The sequence below is a fragment of the Choloepus didactylus genome, chromosome 16, assembly GCF_015220235.1.
Source record: "Choloepus didactylus isolate mChoDid1 chromosome 16, mChoDid1.pri, whole genome shotgun sequence".
NCBI classification, from domain to species: Eukaryota; Metazoa; Chordata; class Mammalia; order Pilosa; family Megalonychidae; genus Choloepus; species Choloepus didactylus.
Window position 1 is genome coordinate 76,215,205 of NC_051322.1, and position 20,945 is coordinate 76,236,149.

The following is a 20,945-nucleotide window of genomic DNA, read 5'->3' on the forward strand; positions in this document are numbered from 1 at the left end:
TGTCCATAAAGATCACAAGACCTCTCTTCTGTTGTAGACCATAATTGTGCATTTGACTTTATTACTAAGATATTTTAAGGAATAGAGAGATTAAGTAAGAAAATTACAGTGTGCCTATGCTCTTTATTGATTTAGCACTACCAATTATGACCATGCTGTAACAATCTAAAAGGTTCAAGAATATTGCAGTGTTACTAAGGCCATATTAGAATCTCAGGTACTAGGAAGGTAAAGAAATGAGTGGAAATTCAGAATGGTAGTAAGTCACTTAACGTGAGTAAACTTCACTGCCCATATCTACACCTAAACACAGTTGTGCCTAATACCTAAATACCATGGTTTATAAAATAACTTTAATGAAGCAATTGCTAAAAGTTGTTTTGAATTGTTAGAAAGACTGTGGAACAGTAAAGAAAGAAAATGTTAAGAGAAGTTTAATCTTCTTTGTTATCTTGATTTCTAACACAGAAAGATGTCCTTAGAGTAAGTCCAAAAAGTAATAGATGAGCAAGACATTTTTGATGATGAAAGAAAAATTCTACTTGATTTTAATACTGGGTCTTTAAATAATATATAATTTATTTGACAAAATATTTTAGAAGAGATTTTACTGTATAAAACTTATAGCACCTTAGCATGTATCCCAAACCTTCCCATCTATGAATAAAATGTTTTAAATTTCAAGGGTTGGTAATTATTGCAAGTGGTTTAGCAACACAATAATTAAATGAGGATGAAGTAAGACTGAAGTATGTTTTTTTTTAAGTATTGATTATTAAAATTGTGTATGCAGCAAGAGCTTTAAGTTATAAAATATTAGGTCACCACTGAAAGTAGGCAAATAATACAAATCCTTCATTCAGCAATAGAGCAATGGTCAACTTCATTCTAGCTCTATAGGAAAGTTTTCTGGGTTTAACTCTACTCATCATTACATAAAGCCTTCAGATCAGATAGTCTCTAAGATATTCTAGTTTTAAAGTTATCTAATATAGAGATCAATTGAAAATACCAAAACATACAGAAAGATTAATTAAAAGTATTTTTACTGATTGAGTAAGTTTGCCAAGGGATCTTAACTTGAAAGTAAATCAAAAGGTTGTGTTACAGGTTATCAGCAAAGCAGAAGCATTGGAGTGAGAAGAGCTTAGCTTGCACCCATGTGTGCACGTGCTTGCATGTGTGAAGTCACCTTCTTATGATCTTAGCTACCTAGAATGCTTTTCTCCAATGTTTTTTTTTATTTTTAAATTAACTGTATCAAAAAATAAATTAGAAAAAATAAAAAACCTGAGCTTTCCATGCTATGTTAGACATTTATTCACCAGCAGTGTGGAGGGTGGAGGTAGCTAGTTTCCTAGAAATAGAATCCTCATTTTTTTATTCTGAACTACAGTGTCTTTGAATAAATATTTTCAAGCTTCTTTTACAGGGAGGTATGGAATGTTATTACATTTTGGCCAATGAGCTATAAGCAGTCATGTTATATGGAAGATTTAGAGCACATGAAGGACATATGCACAAGGAAGCTGGCTCCCTAGCAGCCATTTTGGATCATGAAGTGACTGAAAATATAAGCTATGTTCAGTATAAAACAAGATGTAAAGAGTCTACTGCGTGGTTTACAACTCAGAGAATGCCTACCTTCATATTTTCTTATCTGACAGGAAAACAATGTAAAACAAAGACCTTACATTGGTTAAGCCATTTCTTACAAGAAGCAACACTAATTGATACAACCAGGGATGGAAATGAACTGCCTAAATGGTACCTCCTAACTTTCCCATTTTCAACTACCAAGTTCAGTAATTTCAATCCAGTCAGCTGTCTAACCAAAATAAGAAAACTATTGTGCACCAATAACTTAAAATGTAATGTACAACAGAATAATATTATATCATACACTACTTCAGGAATTTTTAATGGCAGTTTCAAATTTTTATTTTCCCAATTTTTGTATCCCTATTGCTTTTCTCAATGCATCTTTCACATCCTTGTTCCTGAGGCCATAGATCATAGGGTTCAGCATGGGATTCACTGTGGTATAAAGCATGGCTGCCCTTTTGCCCTGCTCCACAGACTCCTCTGTGGGATGTCTCAAATGCATACAGAAGAGGGTCCCACAGAAGATTGTGACCACTGTCAGGTGGAAGCCACAGGTAGAAGAAGCTTTTTTCCTTCCCTCTGCTGAATGGCTTCTGAGGATGGCAACCAGGATGAACATGTAGGATGTGAGAATGACCAGGAGGGACTGGACGTTGATGTAGTTGGCATCTATGTACATTGACAACTCTTTGCTATAGGTGTCAGAGCATGCCAGTTTGATAAGAGGAGGATCAGCACAGTAGAAATGGTTAATCTCATTAGCACCACAGAAGGAGAGGTTGCAGGTCCTCACAGTTTCCATTACACTGAGGAGGAAGCCATAGACATAAGGAATGATGACCAAGCAGACACAGATGCTCTTGGACATCTTGCTGCTGTAGAGCAGGGGGTTACAGATGGCCATGTAGTGGTCATAGGCCATGAGACCAACATGCAGTGCTTTGTAAGGACTATGGCAATGACAATATAGCACTGCACCAAACACTCTGCATATGAGATGGTCTTCTTCTCAGATAAGAAATTCTCTAACATTTTGGGGGTGACATTTGTTGAGAAACACAGATCTAGAACAGACAAACTTGAGAGAAAAAGTACATGGGGGTGTGAGGTCAAGAATCAATTTTGATTAAAACAATCATGCCCAGATTTCCTACCACAGTGACAAGGTAACTACAAGGAATAGCACAAAGAAGGCAACTTGCAACTCTGGATGGCTTGTTAGACAAAAGAGAATAAATTCTTTCACATTCGTGTAGTTTCTTCTGAACATTTCTTTATCTTATATGTGAGGCATTGGTTTTAGTACCTAAGAAGATATAAGAATTTTTTTAAAAAATCATTGAAGTCTTGGTTAAATATTGTACTTGTATAAAAAGATCCGAAGTGTTTTAGTTATGTATCTCAGTAGCATTTCTGTAAATTTGTGATAACACTTTGACAATTAAGTTGGATGCTTCCCATACTTTGAGAAATAAGAAAAAAACAAACAAACAAAAAAAACTAAATATCTCACACATCAAGAAGAAATTATAATAGAAATTTGGAAAGGGCTAGAATTCCTCTATGCACAGTTTCATATCTACACATAAACACACAGAATGTTAGAAAGAACTTTAAAGAGAGTCTAGATAAATTTCCTCATTCTAAAGATGGAGAAACTGAATTCCAGAGTGGGAAGTGACTTACCCAAGGGCAAGCACCTAACTGTCAACAGACCCTCACCTCACATTTCCCAGTTCAGTGATCTGATCTGCTGATCTACGAGGTGTAACCCAATGAGAAGTTTTATTTATATATATGTTGTTGTGATTGGAGATGATGGTGGTGTTGTGGTGTTGTGTGCAGTTTGTTTCATAACTTGGTTGTTTGAGTACTCAAGTAAACTAGTAAACTAGTCATTTTGGTTGACAATTTAACTTCGATGGCATGTACTTGTAACCATTGTTTTCCATTTCCACACTCCAATTTAGCCAATTTGTGGATAGTCTTGAATGGGTGAATTTATGCTCCTTTATCAATACTTATCTTGTAAATGAAATAACTATGGTCATTTTATGACATTTAAGCATATGTTTAAATTGGTCTTTGCTTTCCCAATTCCTCACTACCTTAATACATTTCTGCTGTCCAGATTTATCTTTATTGTCCCCAGTTGGAGTACATCTTCCTTTGATATTGCTGAGTAATGCAATCCCTTTATATCCTATATACTTTCTATTCCTTCATATGTCAATACTGTGTTATAGTCAGGATAAATGGAATTAACTTAATCACCCTAGATGATGCAAAATAATTTTCAGTTTCTCAATTTATAACTCTTCCCTATTACTATGCACAGAATATTCAATGGTCTGATCTGCTTTGATGCCATTGCTACAAAAACTTAAGTATGCTCTATGTCTGTGTGTGCACATGTGTGCATAAATAAATAAAGATATATTTATGCATGCAGATGAAATGTAATTTTAAAGAAAAATAAGTATTATTGCACCAAGAACATTCATCCATTCATTCAACAAATGTTTATTGAACACCCTTAAAAATTGAATAGCATAAAATGAAGATAGTAATAAATGAAAAAATGACCTCCAAGACTTGAATTAAAAAAAAAAAAGTCTAAATAGTAGACCTCAGGGAAAAGGAAAATAAAACCAGATAAATGGCTTGAGAACAAAGAAGGAAAAGTGAACAAGTGAAACTAAATTTATGTGCAAATAAAAATGAACATTGCCTGAATAAATAATATTATAACGATGATGATAGTGATGAAGATGATGTCAAAAATGTGTGTTTTTTTAAAAAGGACACTCCTGAAACACTGCAAAACGTTACTGCAATTACAGAATTGAACCATCAGAGTTAACATCTTCTAAAATCCAAATATTTTTCATCAGGTGTATGAACATGTTAATTTTAGATATTTTAAGTTAGATATGTATGGTCAAATTTTAACAGTAACAAACTGAAGTATATAAACAGCATGTAAACTCCTAACCAGTAGATATACTATTAAACAAAAATCTAAATCTTTATAAAAGGCAAGACCTAAGAAAAATTAAATACAGAAACAGAATAGCAAATAGATATAAAAAGTGAGATATTCGAGATAATTCTAAGTATATCAATAATCAAGTAAAAGTGTATAACAGATTTTCAGAATAGATACAAAAACAAAATCCAGATTAAATATTTTAGAAGATTTGCCTAAAACATAAAGATATGGGAAAAAAGCAAAATGATGAAAAATTGTATAATAGGCAACATTAATCAAAATAAAGCTTGTTTCATAATATTAATATCAGAAAAAAAGAATGACCTTTAGACCAAAAGCATTATTCAGAAAAGAAAGGGCCAGTGTATAATGATAAAATATTTCATTCATCAAACAGGTATGCAAATTATAAACTTCCATGTACTAAAAAAAAAAGAAAACAGAAAAACAAAAAAACACATGCATAAAAAAAAACACCTTAAAGTACAGAATGTGATTGATTGGATTGGGAGTCCTGAACACAGCTCTCTAAAATATTTATTAATAATTGGTTAAGTGATAAAATTGTAAAGATTTAGAAGAGTTGAATAATAAGTTAACTAGGTATATATTACACAGAAATAAAAATTAAAGTTTTGGCATCCAAAAATGAGAGAATGTAAATTTTTCTTAAGATTACATGAAACCATGAAACTTTTACAAAAATTATCACTACTAAGTATTAACAGATTTCAAAAATGCCTATCTTCAAACCCTATTTTATAATCACACTGCACAATTAAATTGGAAAGTAATACAATTATAAAGTTAAAATTATAAAATCATCATAATTTGTTAAATTTTAAAAATCTGACTAATATATGACAAAGGATAATCATAACAGAAATTTATAAATATTAAAACTGAATCATAGTTAAAATACTACATAATAAAAATTTGATTTATTGAAAACAGTTATTAAAGAAGTTTATAGACTTACATGTTTACATTTTAAAAAGAAGAAAACCTGGTAAAGAGAAGTGAACTGAGGATACATAAGCTTAAACCATCTTCCCTAGATGTTCCCATGTCTTTCAACAAAGGTCAAGATGCACTTTTGAAGAAAAATCTCTCTTCTCCCAACAGGGAGTAGCAGAAAACTAGTACACTGGATTTAAGACCATATTTCCTTTTGCCTTCTAATACAATCATTTATGAGATGTACTCATAAATTTGAACTTCCTTACTCCCCAATGCTCAGATACTAACTGATAACATCTGCCTGGAATTTTCAAAGACATATCTCATTATAACTTTTATCTTTATTTAAGACACACAAGAAAGCCCAGCCTCTAAGCTCATCCCTCATTTCTTCTAATCTAATCTCCATCAGGCTCTGTTCCTATAGTTTCTCTTCTCTGATCTTTCCCCATCTCTTGAGACTGTCTGTACCATCTTGAATTCAAGGTCATTATCAGCAAAATTTGCTATATCTTCAACTTATTTCTTAACCTCAGATCAGTGTTGAAATGATTTCAGTATAGTTTATTGGCTTAATTCATTATTTAAATGAGGAAAATTAAATTCCACCTTTACTTCACACCAAACACAAAAATCGTATTTTTTAATTTTGAGTAGTGGTTTCAGGTATATTCTTTAAGTATTTATGGCTTATAGTTTACATAGATGGTACATGTATTTTACTGAATTTATCACAAATTATATTAAACAAATTATAACAAATTATATCAAAAAAGTTAAAATATATACCCACATGCATCTCAAAATTTTAATTTACAAACAAATTTTATTAGTTTAACTGTACAAAACAAAATTTACAGTGATCTATTCTTTTATCTATGGGATGAATCTGACATTAGCAAATGTCAGTATCACAAAAATTGTCAGAAGGGTATATCAAACTTTTCACCCTTTCTAACCAGGCTCAGGAAATCAATATATCACTTCATTCTTTCTGAATATCACCAGAACTAGTAGGCCTGGCTAGTTTGCTTACTTGAGGAGATAATGGAAATAATATTAATAACATTTAATTAGTTCTTATCCTGCAAGCACCACACTAAAGTACTTTACATGTATGGTCTCATTTAATTCCATGAAAAATTCTAAGAAACAGGTACATTTTACAGTGTACAGTCCATTTTACAGTTAAGGAACTTGAGATTTTGAATCCCATTTTTTTAGATATTCAGTATTGCAGAGTGTTTCAGTGATTGTGCAAAAGTTATTACCAGAAAATTGTATAGTTGGGAAAAATAATTTAACTCCTTTGTAAAATCTTGTAAACATTCATTTATTTATGCATGTGTGCTTATAGAAAGTAATTATTGGGCATCTTTCATGATCCATACATGGTGCTGGATGCTAAAAGGAAGAGGGTAGACAGGATAGAGGCAATAGGGTTCAGAAAGTTAACACTGTTCCTTGATCTCACATCTCAGAGTTGCAGGAAACAGGAGAGGAATAAAACATTCTACCTTCCTATTCAGCACACTTCCTCTGTAATGTGCTACTTTCCCAGAAGAGTTAATTGCTTCCTCTCAGTTGAATGGATTGCTTGTGGATAAACAACTGTTGACATTTTTTTTTTTTAATTCACTTTACCTAATGTTAGGCCTCCTTATTCTACACAAGTGACTGGCACTAAGGGCTACTGCAAGGAAGACATGAATAAAACCAGAGCTAATATACAAATATGGTCTATAAAAGAACTGTCAGACTGCTGCTGGGAGGCAAGAAAGACACCCAGCAAATAATCACATGCAGTCAGCAACTTTGATAAGTAGGAATGATTCTGCCAGTACATGCACAGCTTGGCAAAACAGGCTACAAATCCTCTTCATCAGTGGAATATTATAAGGTCCCTGACAAGATATAGTTGTTTGAGTATGTTTGGGACTGAGTCATATTTCAAGGACCTTGGTTGAAAAAGCAAAAACAAAACAAAAAGAACAAAATGAAGAAAGAGGATTCCCAGGAGCACTAGTATCACTTTTTGAAACTCAGGTTTTAGACAGCAACAGGGTATTGGAAAAGAAGCCAGGTATTGGGAAAAAAAAAACACAAAATCTCATATAATAGGAGGACCAAAAGGGCCTTAGGGATTTTCCCCCCAACTCCTCACCTCCACATATTCAAGTAAAGAAACTACTTCCCCATACTTTAATGATCACCAGGAAATGGCTGTTTGAGCACTTATTTACTTCTTAGAGGAAATAAATTTTTAAAATGGTTAATGATACTCCATAGTCCTAACCTACTTCTAATTTGTCCTTCTCTTGTGGAGAATTGTGATATTAGAAACCAAGACATTAGGGAAATTGGAAAACAAAAAGAATAATGGGGAATTAATACAGGGAAAACATCTACTGGGGATCCATATCATGGAAGCTTCATAATCACATCATAAAACTGAAAGCCAGAGCCTAGCAAGCACCCTATGGATTTTATTTCATGAAAAGTGAATTGTCTGAGCTAATTTCCCCCAAAACTACCTATTTCAACACATCACTATCTAAGAGGTGCATGATTTAATGAAAATAACAAATGTGTTTCCCCTCCTACCTTTAAAAAGTAGAGTGATTTCTTCATGACCCCAAAGGTCAAATTCTAGCCACTGCTGGAAGATTTATACTCAAGTTGTTAACCTCAGAAGTTATCTCAGGAGGATTCCCAAAGACGTTGAGAAGAAGGAATTAGAAGTGGAATCCCAGAGGAGAATACCCTCAGAGAGGGAGATAATAATTGGTAGCACTGTACTTCCTTGAAACAGGATCTTAGGAAAAATAATATTTTATGGCTCTCTGGATTTTACACAATTATCTGCTATAGGGACTAGGATAGCACTTTTAGATGACACTAAAGACCATGCCTTATGGGTTCTGGGAACACTCTTAACTTCTTATGAAACAGAATTCACACAATTAATTGTTCTCACCACTTCACTATCTCTAATATATTTCCTATATTGTTTGTTCTTTAACAATTCACACAGAATATATACAAAGGGAAAAGTTCAAGGCTGTTTAATTTGCATAATATATATGAAAAAGATATCTTTAATCTAATAGTTTGCACAATGATGGGATGCCAAAGATAGGTAATTAAATAATACTAGGTTTAAATGGCAAATGGCTAGAAGAAAAATACAAAGTGCTATGGCAGGTCATAGGAAGAAGAAATTGATAACATGCCAGTGACAATAGAGCCTAATATAAACAGTAAGTATATGTTAAATAAATAAATGACTAAAGAACATATAATTTACTGTTTCTATCATGCCTCCTATATTTGGAAATGTTTCTTAAAATTGTGTTCAAAATTAAGCCCAGAAAATACCTACTTCAAATGTAATTAAGAAAAAAGTACTTTGCAAATGACATTTGATATCCACAATGCAAAAATAGAAAAAAAAAAAAAAAACATGAGATGTTTATCATTATCCACATTTTTTGAGTGAATGAACAGATGCTGAGGCAACTTCTCTAAGCTTACCCAGCCAGTGAATAAATAATAAAACAGAATCAAACCCAGGTCTCAATAGCTTCAAAACCAATCCATTTCCAACCACAACATTCTGTCTCAATGCAAAGAGAATAATTTGCCAACAGTTTGCTGCAAATATTTTAACGCACATCATGAATCTTTGCATGGTTGGTGAAGACAGAACATGCCCTCCCCCCAAATTTTTATTCACACCTCCTAAAGGAATTTATGAACTTTTGCCCACAGCCCACAGATGGGACAAACCCAGTGAGCCCAAAGTGTCAAGCGAATAAAGGGAGTGTGTTATTTTCTGGGATTGGAGCTTGCCTGGTCCCAGTAAATGTTGGCTGATGCCCACCAAACATCTTCCCTGTCTGAGAGTAAGTGGAGTCCTGAAATCATAACCCAGCCTATGTAGTGAGTTGCTAACCCAGGAAGGTGGGAACACAGGCTCAAGCTCAGCAGAAACTTTCAGCGAATGACTGCTTGTTACTTAACAGAGAACAAAAGGTCCAAAAGAGCAGGGTTAAAGATCCTATCATGGCTGATCTTTGGGAAGTCCAAAACTATTTGGGTCAGGACCACTAGATGGCAGTTATGCACCCTCCTTTGTGTTTTAGAAAAAATACAAGTTCCTGCTGCATGAGGAGGGTATTTATCCACTCCAGGTAGAGGGGGCCCTGCCACTGAGCAAAAAGCATCTATCAAGCAAACTTTGTGCAGAGAGTCTGCTCTGTCAAGCAGCTGGGACTGATTGTTCCTACTTTGGGGTTTAAGGTATGGTCAGGCCATTCCATTAGGGCTAAGATCTCCTCCCAGCTATGGAAAGGAAACATACTGAAACATTTGCACACAGCCAAAAAGGAAGAAGGTTGGCCAGGGCTGGGCAATGCCACTGAGGCTGTGGCTTCAGTTCAAACAGGCTACTTTATTCTTTTCCAACACCTCTTCATGAATTTCTAACCACCATTCAGTCTTGGAATGTGGATACACCTGTTCCACCAGAGAGTGCTTTCTATGCATTCTACTGTAATTGCTGTACCAGTGTTTGCAATAAGTCACAAACTACAAAAGGCTTCTGACACAGAAGAGCTCTCTCTGTCAGAAAGTCTTTCAGACCTTCCACCATTTTCAAGGTGTTTAATAGGAATAATAATAAAGTCTTCAAATGTGGTCAGGCCATTTTTAGATAACTTAAAGACATGTTACTTCTGACAATAGTGAAGACATTACATGCCTCACAGCTGTCATGCACATTATTCTGACTATTAATAAAGGTAAACATAAGAGCTCAAAAGTGAAGGAGGCTACACCCACAGTTCAGAGAAAATTAAAGATACTACTGGAAATTACTCTGGAAGAGGAGAGTTTAGAAAGATTTCTCTATGAATCACTAAGAACTTTGGGTGAAATTTTGAATTCATAACCAAGCAAACATTTTTGGACATGTAAAACAGAGAAAATGGACTTTAAAAAATAGTTGAAATTAAAAAAAAAAAGAGTCCTGACGTGTTCAGGACTTCCCCAGCATAGCCCTTTCATTCCTCTCTCCCAGGCTGCCTAGTTTATGATTCTGGCAAATTTCTTGACTTCTTGATATTTGATAATCTTCAAATATAATAATAACTGATATGAAAATGAAAATGAAATGATGTTTTTGAAGGTAATAAAAACTTTGTTTTTTTTCCCAACTATAAAGTATGATCATAAATGACTCTGCAAGAAAATGCATTGTTACAAACTTTTATTGCTCAGAATTAGTTCCCTGAAATCCTTTTGCTATAGTTCAACATAAACTCTTACCTGGGTCCATTCAATGAAAAAAGACATATAGTTTGGTATCATTCATGTCTGACACCAATAAAATTATTTTATCAGATTTCTGATGAGAAAGACTTTCCTCAAAGGGCTTGTAACAGATCATTTTTATCATCTATACAATATGATAAAGAGTTTGAACATGATTTTGCTAAAGCAAAGTGTTCACCTATTGTTCTGCCTTGATTACTTGTTAGGATGGGAGAAGGGAGTATCAGAGAGAAAGCTATAACTGGCTATAGCTAATGGCAGAGATAGAAAGAAAAACAGATTGTCAAATTCTTACTCAACCAATGTGAGTTTAGCATCATCTCTTTATCATACATTATGCTATGTTGGTAAAGATAAAAAGATGAAAGGACATGGCCTTTTCCTTCAAGAAATTCCTAGAATAGTGTAAGAAACAGATGCATGTGCAGATAATCACAGTGCCATGTTGAACACATGAAATGATAGATTAATGAATTTGTGGGTGAGCCATGCTGTGGCAACCATGAAGAGAGCCTGAATGCATTAGGGGAGACTTGCTGGAGGGGATAATGCCTTAGATATATCTTAATCATAAAGGGAAGTGTGGAAGGAACCTAAAGCTGGATAGTAGAAAATCTGACTGTTCCATAAATTTCCCTTTTACTAAATAATAATAATCATAATAATAAATATGATTTAGCAAATTACTGATCATCTCATTGTGTCTAACCTGAGGGAATATTGACTACATATCAAGAAGCAGCAACTAAAATGTGGACATGTATGGAAAAGTGATACAGTCTGATTGCCTAGTCAACTGTGGCAACCTGCAGCATCAGCCAATAAACAAAGGGAGTGCAACTCCAATTTTTTCTCCCATTTGTTAAGCTTGGCCACATTACCTTTCTTTCTGTTCCTCTGACATACCAAGTTTCACCCCTGAAGCTCTGTGCATGATACTGTTTCTGCTGGACATGGTTCCCCAAGATCTGCTTATGTTTGCTTTCTTCTCATTATATAGGCTTCAGCCCCAACATCACCAATTCCTTCCCATCCATGGAAACTAACATATTACCACACCCCTCACTTATGATCCTGCCACGTCTTTCTCTTCCATGTGGTTCTACACTACCTTTTCCATAGCATTTCCCAGTACCTGAATTAGTTTTTTTTTTTTTTTTCCTTAGGTATCTCACTATCTGATTGCCCACTGTAGAAGATTATAAAAGATGTTTTCTGTCTTCTTTTCTGCTGAACCTCCAGGTTGATACACATTGACTGGTAACCAACATATGTTAAATAAATGAAAAGTTTTGAAGAGATGATAGCAATCATTATCTCTAGATAACAGCTTTGGAACAGACCTAGAGAGCAACCAATGTAGAAAATAATAGGGCAGAGTTTCTCCAGAGGGAAAATAAGGAAATGAGAGATCACTTATCAGGTTTGACCCAATTAAGATGAGCCCTATAGTTCTCTGCAAGAATTTGGGGAAAAGTAGATTAAGATAAAGGAAAATTAGAGATAGTTATTAACTCTAAGAAAATAAAATTATTGTGCAAAAAGAGAATTCCATTCATAGTATATTACTTAGCAAAATAATAATTACAATAAATAATTTTTAGTTGAACACATGAATGTAAAATCATGGGAAAAATACTAGAACACAAAATAAAATCTCAAATGTCATTTCTTTAAGACTCAGGTTGTTCATTTTGTGATACATATTTCTGCTTATTTGAATTATATATAAATTGAGATTGTGTCAGACAGAAGAGGCTAATTCATTATGTGGAAACAACAAACTCAATATGTTACGTAGTTTATAAATGCAAGGTTTTACTTCTCATCCACTCTACATGTCTGCTGAAGGTTCTGTTTCATCTCTTCATCAAGACCCCACAATGCCTTAGCAACCATCATCTTTAATCTTGCTGATCCCCATGAAACACTTTTTTTAAGACCACTTAAGGAATTTCTCATCACAATTAAATGCTCAACTTCAAAGCAGCACATGTGAATTCTAATTCAACTCATTGTCCAGAAATCACCAAGTTCCCACATAACACCAAGGGAGCCAGAGGTTCAATTCTACCATGGGCCTAAAAATCAAGGATATAAAAATATCTGGTGAACAACCCAAATCATTACTACCACACATAAACTATCGTAACAAAAATTTTGTTTTATATGTTTTGAATTTTTAAAATAGTTAAAGTTAAAGGTAAAGACACGTTTGAGTTCTCCTTGGTGTATCATATTTCTCATTTCACCATGAAGTCCATCATCAGTATTGAAGAAAAGGTCTAGAAAAAGATTTTGGACACAAAGAAGAGAGACTTTTTTAATAAAGTATTTTTTCCTGAACAACTCTCTGGTTAATGCATTCTTCACATCCTTATTTCTTAGACTATAAATCATAGGGTTCAACATGGGAATTGCTGTAGTATAAAAGATGGCAACCATTTTTCCCTGTTCCACAGATTCCTTTGAGGGGAGTCTGAGATACATGAAAAAAAGAGTTGTATAGAATATAGTGACAGCAGTCAGATGTGATCCACAAGTAGAGAAAGCTTTTAGCCTCCCCTCTGAGGAGTGGATTCTCAGGATAGCAGGAAAAATATAAAAGTAAGAAATAAGGATGATGAGGAGAGACACAGAAAGGTTGCATCCAGCCACAACAAACATTGATATTTCTTTGTTGTAGGTGTCAGAACAAGCCAGCTTAATCAGTGGAGGGTCAGCACAGTAGAAGTGATTAATTTCATTGGGGCCACAGAAAATTAGGTTGTAGGTCCACATGGTCTCCATCAGCCCAGTGAGTGCTCCATACACATAAGGCACCACGATGAGGGATGTGTAGACACTCTTGGACATTTTTCTGCCATAAAGGAGAGGGTTGCAGATGGCCATGTACCAATCAAAGGCCATCACAGCCAGGATATAGACTTCAACATGGACCAAGGCAATAAATAGGTAACACTGCACCAGACAAGAAGGATAGGAAATGGTTTTCTTGTCTGATAAGAAAGTCTCCAGCATCTTTGGTGTCACATTGGTAGAGAAGCACAGATCAACAAAGGATAAGTGGCTCAGGAAGAAGTACATGGGTGTATGGAGCTGGTCATTGACTTCGATGAGTATAATCATGCTGAGATTCCCTGCCACTGTGACCATGTAAACTGCCAGAAACAGCACAAAGAAGAGGATCTGCAATTCCAGACAATTGGTGAGCCCCAGAAGAATAAATTCAGTCACTATGGTAAAGTTTCTTCTCATACTTTCCTTGTATGGGTGATGAGAACTTAGTATTTATTTTGGATTTTGCAATAACATAAGAAACATTTTTTAAAATATATTACTTTTAGAGTCTTGAACATCTACCTAAATTCCTTCTCTCCTTTCCCAGTATTTTTACTGAACTTCATTGTCTACTGAACTTCATTCTTGATAAATTCGATCTCAGCCAGACATTGGAAACTGGCAGCATTCAAAGCAATTCTCTGCCTTTTGTCATATACATGTCTCTATTTTTCTTGTTTTATTTTGGCCCTCTTCCATGCACCTCTTTTTTTGTTGTGTTTTTTTTTTGTTGTTGGTTTGCTTGTTTTCCTTCCCTTAATTCCTTCCTCCTCTACTTCTACTTCTTCCCTTCTTCTACTTCCGCCTTTTATGTGAAAATTGTAATTTATGGGCATAACTGACACAACAGATAAGGTACAGAACTAAGAATTTCCCTGTCCCTAATTATAATGAGAGCAGGGTATGAAGTGGAAGAAAGAAAGGGGTATTAAATATTTTCCCAAGTGTGTTTGTTCTGTTTGTATAAGTTTGACCAAACTCATTCCCAACTAGAGATCATGGGTTATCAGGCTGGGATACTTTGATGCTTTCATTCTCCTCCAGACCCATTGGAACAGGGACTTCAGGGTGGGGCATGGGTGATTCTCTTACTTTTCTGAAGATTCTTTTGAAAAGGTATAAAACTCTGCATTTTGCAGTTGCCTAGTATTTAAGAATTGTCCAGCCCTTAGCACCCCAATAGCATTCTTTTGGAGGGAATGTCCTACTGCATGGAATTAAGAAATGAAGGACATACTCTCTTCTGGGTCACCCACTTGTGGTTTCCAATATGAAAATTGAGGGGAGACATCCTTGGTTCAGACAGGAGGGGACAGGAACCAATGTTTGCCTCTGGTTATCTTAAGTGAGTAAGTGAAATATTTGCATGTCTAACTGATTGCAGTGGTGGCTTAAAAACCAAATTGATTCTAAAAAGGAACAAGCGTCCCATGGTGGTTTGAGCTACTCAGCCTCCAGTCATTCTGGGTTGCTCTCTGTTCTATGCCTTGTCTTCTGGCTGCAAGTTGATTTGGGAGATGATCCCAGTGTTCAGGCAGAACAGTGCCTTTTTACTTAGCAGAGTCAAAGCTGACTTCTGTTCCTTGCAATAAGGAGAAAACTGATACAACTGGCATTAACTAAAATGTGTAGGTATATTTTTCTATATGGAGATCATCTGTATTCACTAAGGACATCCTGTGGAAGATGGTTCTTTGAATCTGAATGTCTGCAACAAAGTTTTAATTTGTAATTTATACAACATCAAGTTAAAGCAGGGTCTAACTCTAATCATTGTAGTTATGTTGCCACATTCATTATGTGTCAGGCTCCCTTCAGTTTGTTCAGTTTTGTTTTGTTTTGTTTTTTGTTTATTATCATTTTTGAGATAAAATGTTTACAGTGTAGTTCATGTTTCTTAAGTGTACACGCCTATGTGGTTTGGCAAATGCATAAACTGTGTAACCAGCAGTGGGGCATTCTGAAATGGGTTTCAATAAAACTCCAATAGCCTTAGCACAAAATCAATTAATAAGTAGTTAGATATTTCTGAGATGTTGTTCTTCTCTTTGTTCAAGCTCCTTATTCTGAGTTTCAACTGTACCACAAATTTATTTGCATAAAATTAAAATAACACCACTTACATGTAGTGTGTATAATATGCCAATCTCTAATTAAAGTGTTTTATAAATACTTGCTTATTTCACCTACAGACCGATATTATAGTATTCTTGAGCCTCATAGATATTGAAAATAATATATTTTTAAGATTTTGTGCAGAAGAAATACTCTCATAGACAGTAGAGTGAACTGGTAAAAACAAGAGCTTTGGAGTCAACCTGTCGAGTTCACATTCTGCTTTAGCATTTCTGATCTGAGTAACTGGGAGCAAATTTTAAAATAGTTCTTTGTTTCAATTTCTTCCTCAAATAGAAATAATAAAATACTGCCTAGTAGGGTTATATTTTGATAATTACACAAAATAATGTATACAATATTAATAACACCATGCTTAATACCTGCAATCCCTCAATAAATGTCAATTATCATTGTGCATGTTTGTGTGTGTGTGTGTGTGTTTGTGTGCATGGAAACTCCTGGAGCATACCATTCAATATATTTTGATACCCTTTTCTTTTATTCTCATTATTCAATAGCTTTCATAAGTAACAGTATCCTAAATACTAAACCTCTACACTTTTCTTGCAATTGACATTTTTCTTTCCATCTACTCATTTGATCATCACAGTAATAAATCTATTTCTGACAAAATCTACAATTGCACATAGTTTTCATAGTTGTGAACACTTGCAGGATAAAGAAACCTACCTACCTGTGCAGAAGGTGGTGAACTTGCAAGCAATAGGAATTCTCTGGTGAATAATGCAGGCAGAATTTATAGTATTTGTCTGTTGACTCTATTTCCCTAAGGAATTTCACAAATATGTGAAGAAGAAGCAATCACTCTGTTAGATAATATATCTTTTTTTTACCATCTGGGCCAAAAAAAAAAAAAAAATGCACAAGCCAGATTTAACTTGGGAGCCAAACCCTGGGTATTTTCTCTAATGTTCAATCTCAAAATTTTTCTCTTATATACGGAGTTCCATACCATTGATGTCTGTCATGGACTCTCAGTTTGCATTATGTCTGCCATGTTAGTTTCCACTTAATCTATTTTTTCTGATACATTTTCTTCAACACCATTGTGACAATTTTGTGTCAAAATTCTATTTTCATCTAACCATTCTCACCTTGTGCACTACAGGATAAACAAAATGCTTTGATATTGGGATGATACTGTGCTTGTTTGAAGACTAGCTTTATTTTTGTTAGTTTTAAGTAACCTTTATATTGAAGTCTAATATGCATATATAAAATATGCTCAGGTCTTAGGCATTAATTTTTACAAAATGACTATAATTGTATAAAAACCTCTAAGCCAACAAGTAGAAAATTAACAGCACTCCAGAAACCTAACTCTTGCCCTTTCCCATTCATTAATGTTAGCTATATACTCACTTGTAACACTATAAATTGAATAATTTTCTTTTACATTTTTAGATTCCTAGAACATTAAGTTGTTGCTGAGCATAATTTTTCTGAGTTTCATTCATGTTCATTGAATGTGATGAGTATAGAAATAGTTGTTACAGTCTTTTTGCTGTATCGTATTCCATGATCCAACTATATCAAAATTTGCATGTAGTTTTAATTGTTGCTAGATATTTAGAAATATTCTACATTTGGCTATTACAAAAAACTTCTGTTCACACATCTCATTATGAACAGATTCATGCATTTGTTCCAGTTAGATACTGAGAGAATTTCTGGTTTACAGTGTATGTGTACGTTCAGCTTCATTTGATAACTGCCAAAGAGTGTTTCAAACCAGTTATATCAATTTACCTTCTAGCAACATTATATGGCATGTTCAGTTATTCCATATTCTAATGAATACTTAATGTTATCAGTTTATCATTATTATTTTCTCATTCTTGTATGTGGGTAAGTAGGGAGAGACATCTTATTGTAGTTGTAATTTGCATTTCCTGGAGACCACTGAAATCAAGTATATTGTCATATGTGTATTTGACTCATTGAATATTATTTTTGAAGGGAACACCTTCATATATTTTGCTATTTTTCTAAGCTGTTTTTTATTTATTCACAGAAAATTTAATATAAAACATTGTAGATATGAAACTTTTATTAGATATGTTTAGTGCTGTTATCTTCTCCCAATCTGAGCCTTACCTTTTTAGTCTTATTTTGTCTTTTGATAAAGAATTGTTAATTTAAAAATAGTGTTATTTATCACTGTTTTTGTCTTGTTTAAGAAATAATTACCATCTAATATTTGTGTATGTATACTCTTTTGTTTTCTTCTATAATGTTATTGTTTTATCTTTGATATTAGATAATTTAATCTCTCTGGAATTGAAAGTTGCATATAGTATGCTTAGGGGGTGACAAGTGATTTATTCTGCATGGATATTCCAGTTATTCAATATCTTCTGTTGAAGGGATCATCCTTTCTCATTGTGTTTCAGTGTCTACCTTTGTCATAAATTGATTATATGAATCAGTGATATTCCCGAAGAATGATTTATTTTTTTCTTCACCATGGATGTATCACTGTCAAATTCCCTTTGTTCCTAATTCTTGCTTATCAGGAAATATCCTGATTTGGCTTTCACTTTGAAGCCTCTTCTTAGACACACACACATGCACATAAACACACCCCACTCACCAGGTATAGAATTTTAGGTGGACAGTTGTTTTCTGATCATGTTGTCTTAGAGATGGCATTGTTTCTGTTAAGAAGTCAGCTGCCAGTATTTATGTTGCTCTTTTCTAGACAATGGATATCTTTTTTCTGGTTACTTTTGAAATTTTTCTCATCTTTGAATTTGAGCAATATGGCTCACAAAACTAGGTGTAGTTTTCTTTCTCTTTATACTGTTGGAGGTTCTTACAGCTTCTTTAATCTTTGTGGATGTATGTCATTGTTCAACTTTAAAATTTCATTTGACCTTATCACTTCAAATATTGCTTTATTACCATTATTTTGCTCCTTTATTTCTGGAAATGCAACTACAATTCTGTTTGACATTTTTATTGTATCCCTTATTTCTTTCATGTTAGCTTCAGTATTTTCCATTCATTTTCCCCTCCATAACACAGTTTGTGTATTTTCCACTGACTTTCAGTTCCCTAACCTGACATCAGCTATTAAACCTATCTAAAGAGTGATTAATTTCTGATTTAATTTGTGAGTTTTAGGATTTCTATTTATTTATGTAAGTTCCAATTCTCTAGTGACACTCCCTGTATCTAGTGAAACTTCAATTCTCTACTGAAACTCCCTTTTTAATTTATTCTGTTTCTTTTTTCTTCTGCTTTCTAGAATGTATTAATCATATGTATTTTACAGTCTTTCTCAATAACTTTAATATCTGAAGTACTTTGATCCTGTTTCTATTGTCTGATATTTGACATTTTTTATAATATTGAGATTTCTCAATATATGCCTATTATATTTTGACAGAATGATGGAATTATTGTATTAAAAAATGAAGAGGATCCAAAAGATGATTGATGGAGCATTGCTTTTTTTAGCATATTTATTCCAGGATTAAATTTTTCTATGATTTATTTTTCTTGTTCTGTTTTGGATTGATTGAGTAATATTTCCATGTAGTATAATAACCTGGAGCTAGAGTATTTGGATTGTAATTTCCAGCTTACCATGTACTGTCTGCTCTGAGACAAATCATTTGGTGGCTTTTTGCTTAGATTTTCCATGTGAAAAATTATGGTAGTCATACTACATGCTTCAGTTCTGATGATTAAGTGATACAATATCCATATCCAACTATGAATATTGAAGAATATTTTTTGGCACATAGCCAACAATATATGTGTTTTCTATTAAGATTTTTTCCTTAAATTTTTAAAATATGAATAATATATTCAGTCTTTCATTAATGACATTTGATATTTTAACACCCAAACTAATCTTGAAAAGTCCTAAATCAGTCAATATCTATACTGTCCTCCTAAACAATAAAAGGATTCTTTTTTAAACTTTAACTGACATCATCTCCTCACTCTTTATAATTTGTTGTTGTCTAGAAAATCAGTTCAGTCTTTTTAATACCACAGATTATATTTTATTATTGCTTTACATAATCAGAGTTTATATATATTTAGTCATGTTTGCTCTCATTCCTGGAATGTTTTTTTTTTTTTTTTTTTTTTTTTTCATGTATTCAGTTCTATGTTGATATTTCTTCTCATTTTCTATTTGTTTATTTAATCTTCATGGTCTCATGATTTTAATTTTCACCTTTATTTCTTTGAACTTCTAAATGCACTTACTTTATAATTTGCATCAAATAATTCTAATATACAAACTTAAGGATATCTAATTCTCCTGCTTCTTATGAGAGCTGATTATTTCTCATGGTTGTATGTTCCCACCAGTGCTTGTGTGTTTGCTTTCCTACTTTCCTGAACATTTGTATAAATGTATGGAAATTTTTGAGTACTTGGTGGTTGACACTTTATTCCTCTATCTTGTAGTGTATTAACTTGTGCCAGACTCCTAAAGTTACTTCCAACCTAGGTGCACTTTAGATTCCGTTTTAGCTCACAATTTTATACTCCATGAAAGCAGTGTAAATCTGAACCCTGCTTTACCTGAGCACTTGCCTACTGCCATGAATTCTAAGATAACATTGTTTAACATCTCCATGAGCCAAAGCCTGGATATACTATTTTTATTTTTACCCCAAACTCTGTACTTCCAAATTGGTTGTAGTCCTTCAGCAATGTAGCTCCATGGGAGCATCTCTGTTCTAACTCCTGGCCTTGTGGACTCCTCATCCCTGGTCTCCCATCTCCCATACAGATAATTACCTCTGGGTCTCTAGGCTTATCACAGGGGAGCTGCTGGCTTCAACAACCCTCTCACCAACCCTGATTCTACTCTACTCATGTTGACCTCTGTGGCTTTTACTAATTTTCCTAAAAGCTAAGATACTTGTTTACGATGTCTTAAAATGTGTATTATATCATGTCTATATCTTCTGTGGCCACATATTTTTAGTGCACCTGGTCTGCCATGTTTTTCCCAAATGAGAGGCTTATACTCCTTTCAATGAAAATAAATGATGATAGATCTTTCACCCAAGCCATAGCTTAATTGTGACTAGTTATATTTGTAAAT

At 33.9% G+C, this 20,945-nt stretch overlaps 1 protein-coding gene and 2 pseudogenes across 1 annotated transcript; 1 reads left to right on the forward strand and 2 right to left on the reverse strand.

Moving 5' to 3' along the window:
* Positions 1–1,939: 1,939 nt before the first annotated feature.
* LOC119511344 lies at positions 1,940–3,547 on the reverse strand (annotated as a pseudogene).
* A 5,239-nt stretch (positions 3,548–8,786) lies between these two features.
* On the forward strand, positions 8,787–10,508 carry LOC119511345 (annotated as a pseudogene).
* Positions 10,509–12,979: 2,471 nt separating this feature from the next.
* LOC119511346 (olfactory receptor 5M8-like) lies at positions 12,980–14,149 on the reverse strand. Its single transcript, XM_037805781.1, has one exon. It carries the CDS (start codon positions 14,147–14,149, stop codon positions 12,980–12,982), a length of 1,170 nt encoding a protein of 389 aa, XP_037661709.1.
* Between the last annotated feature and the right edge of the window lie 6,796 nt (positions 14,150–20,945).

Excerpts from the sequence above, each read along its gene's own strand:
- LOC119511346 (XM_037805781.1), bottom strand. The coding sequence starts at position 14,149 with ATGAGAAGAAACTTTACCATAGTGACTGAATTTATTCTTCTGGGGCTC.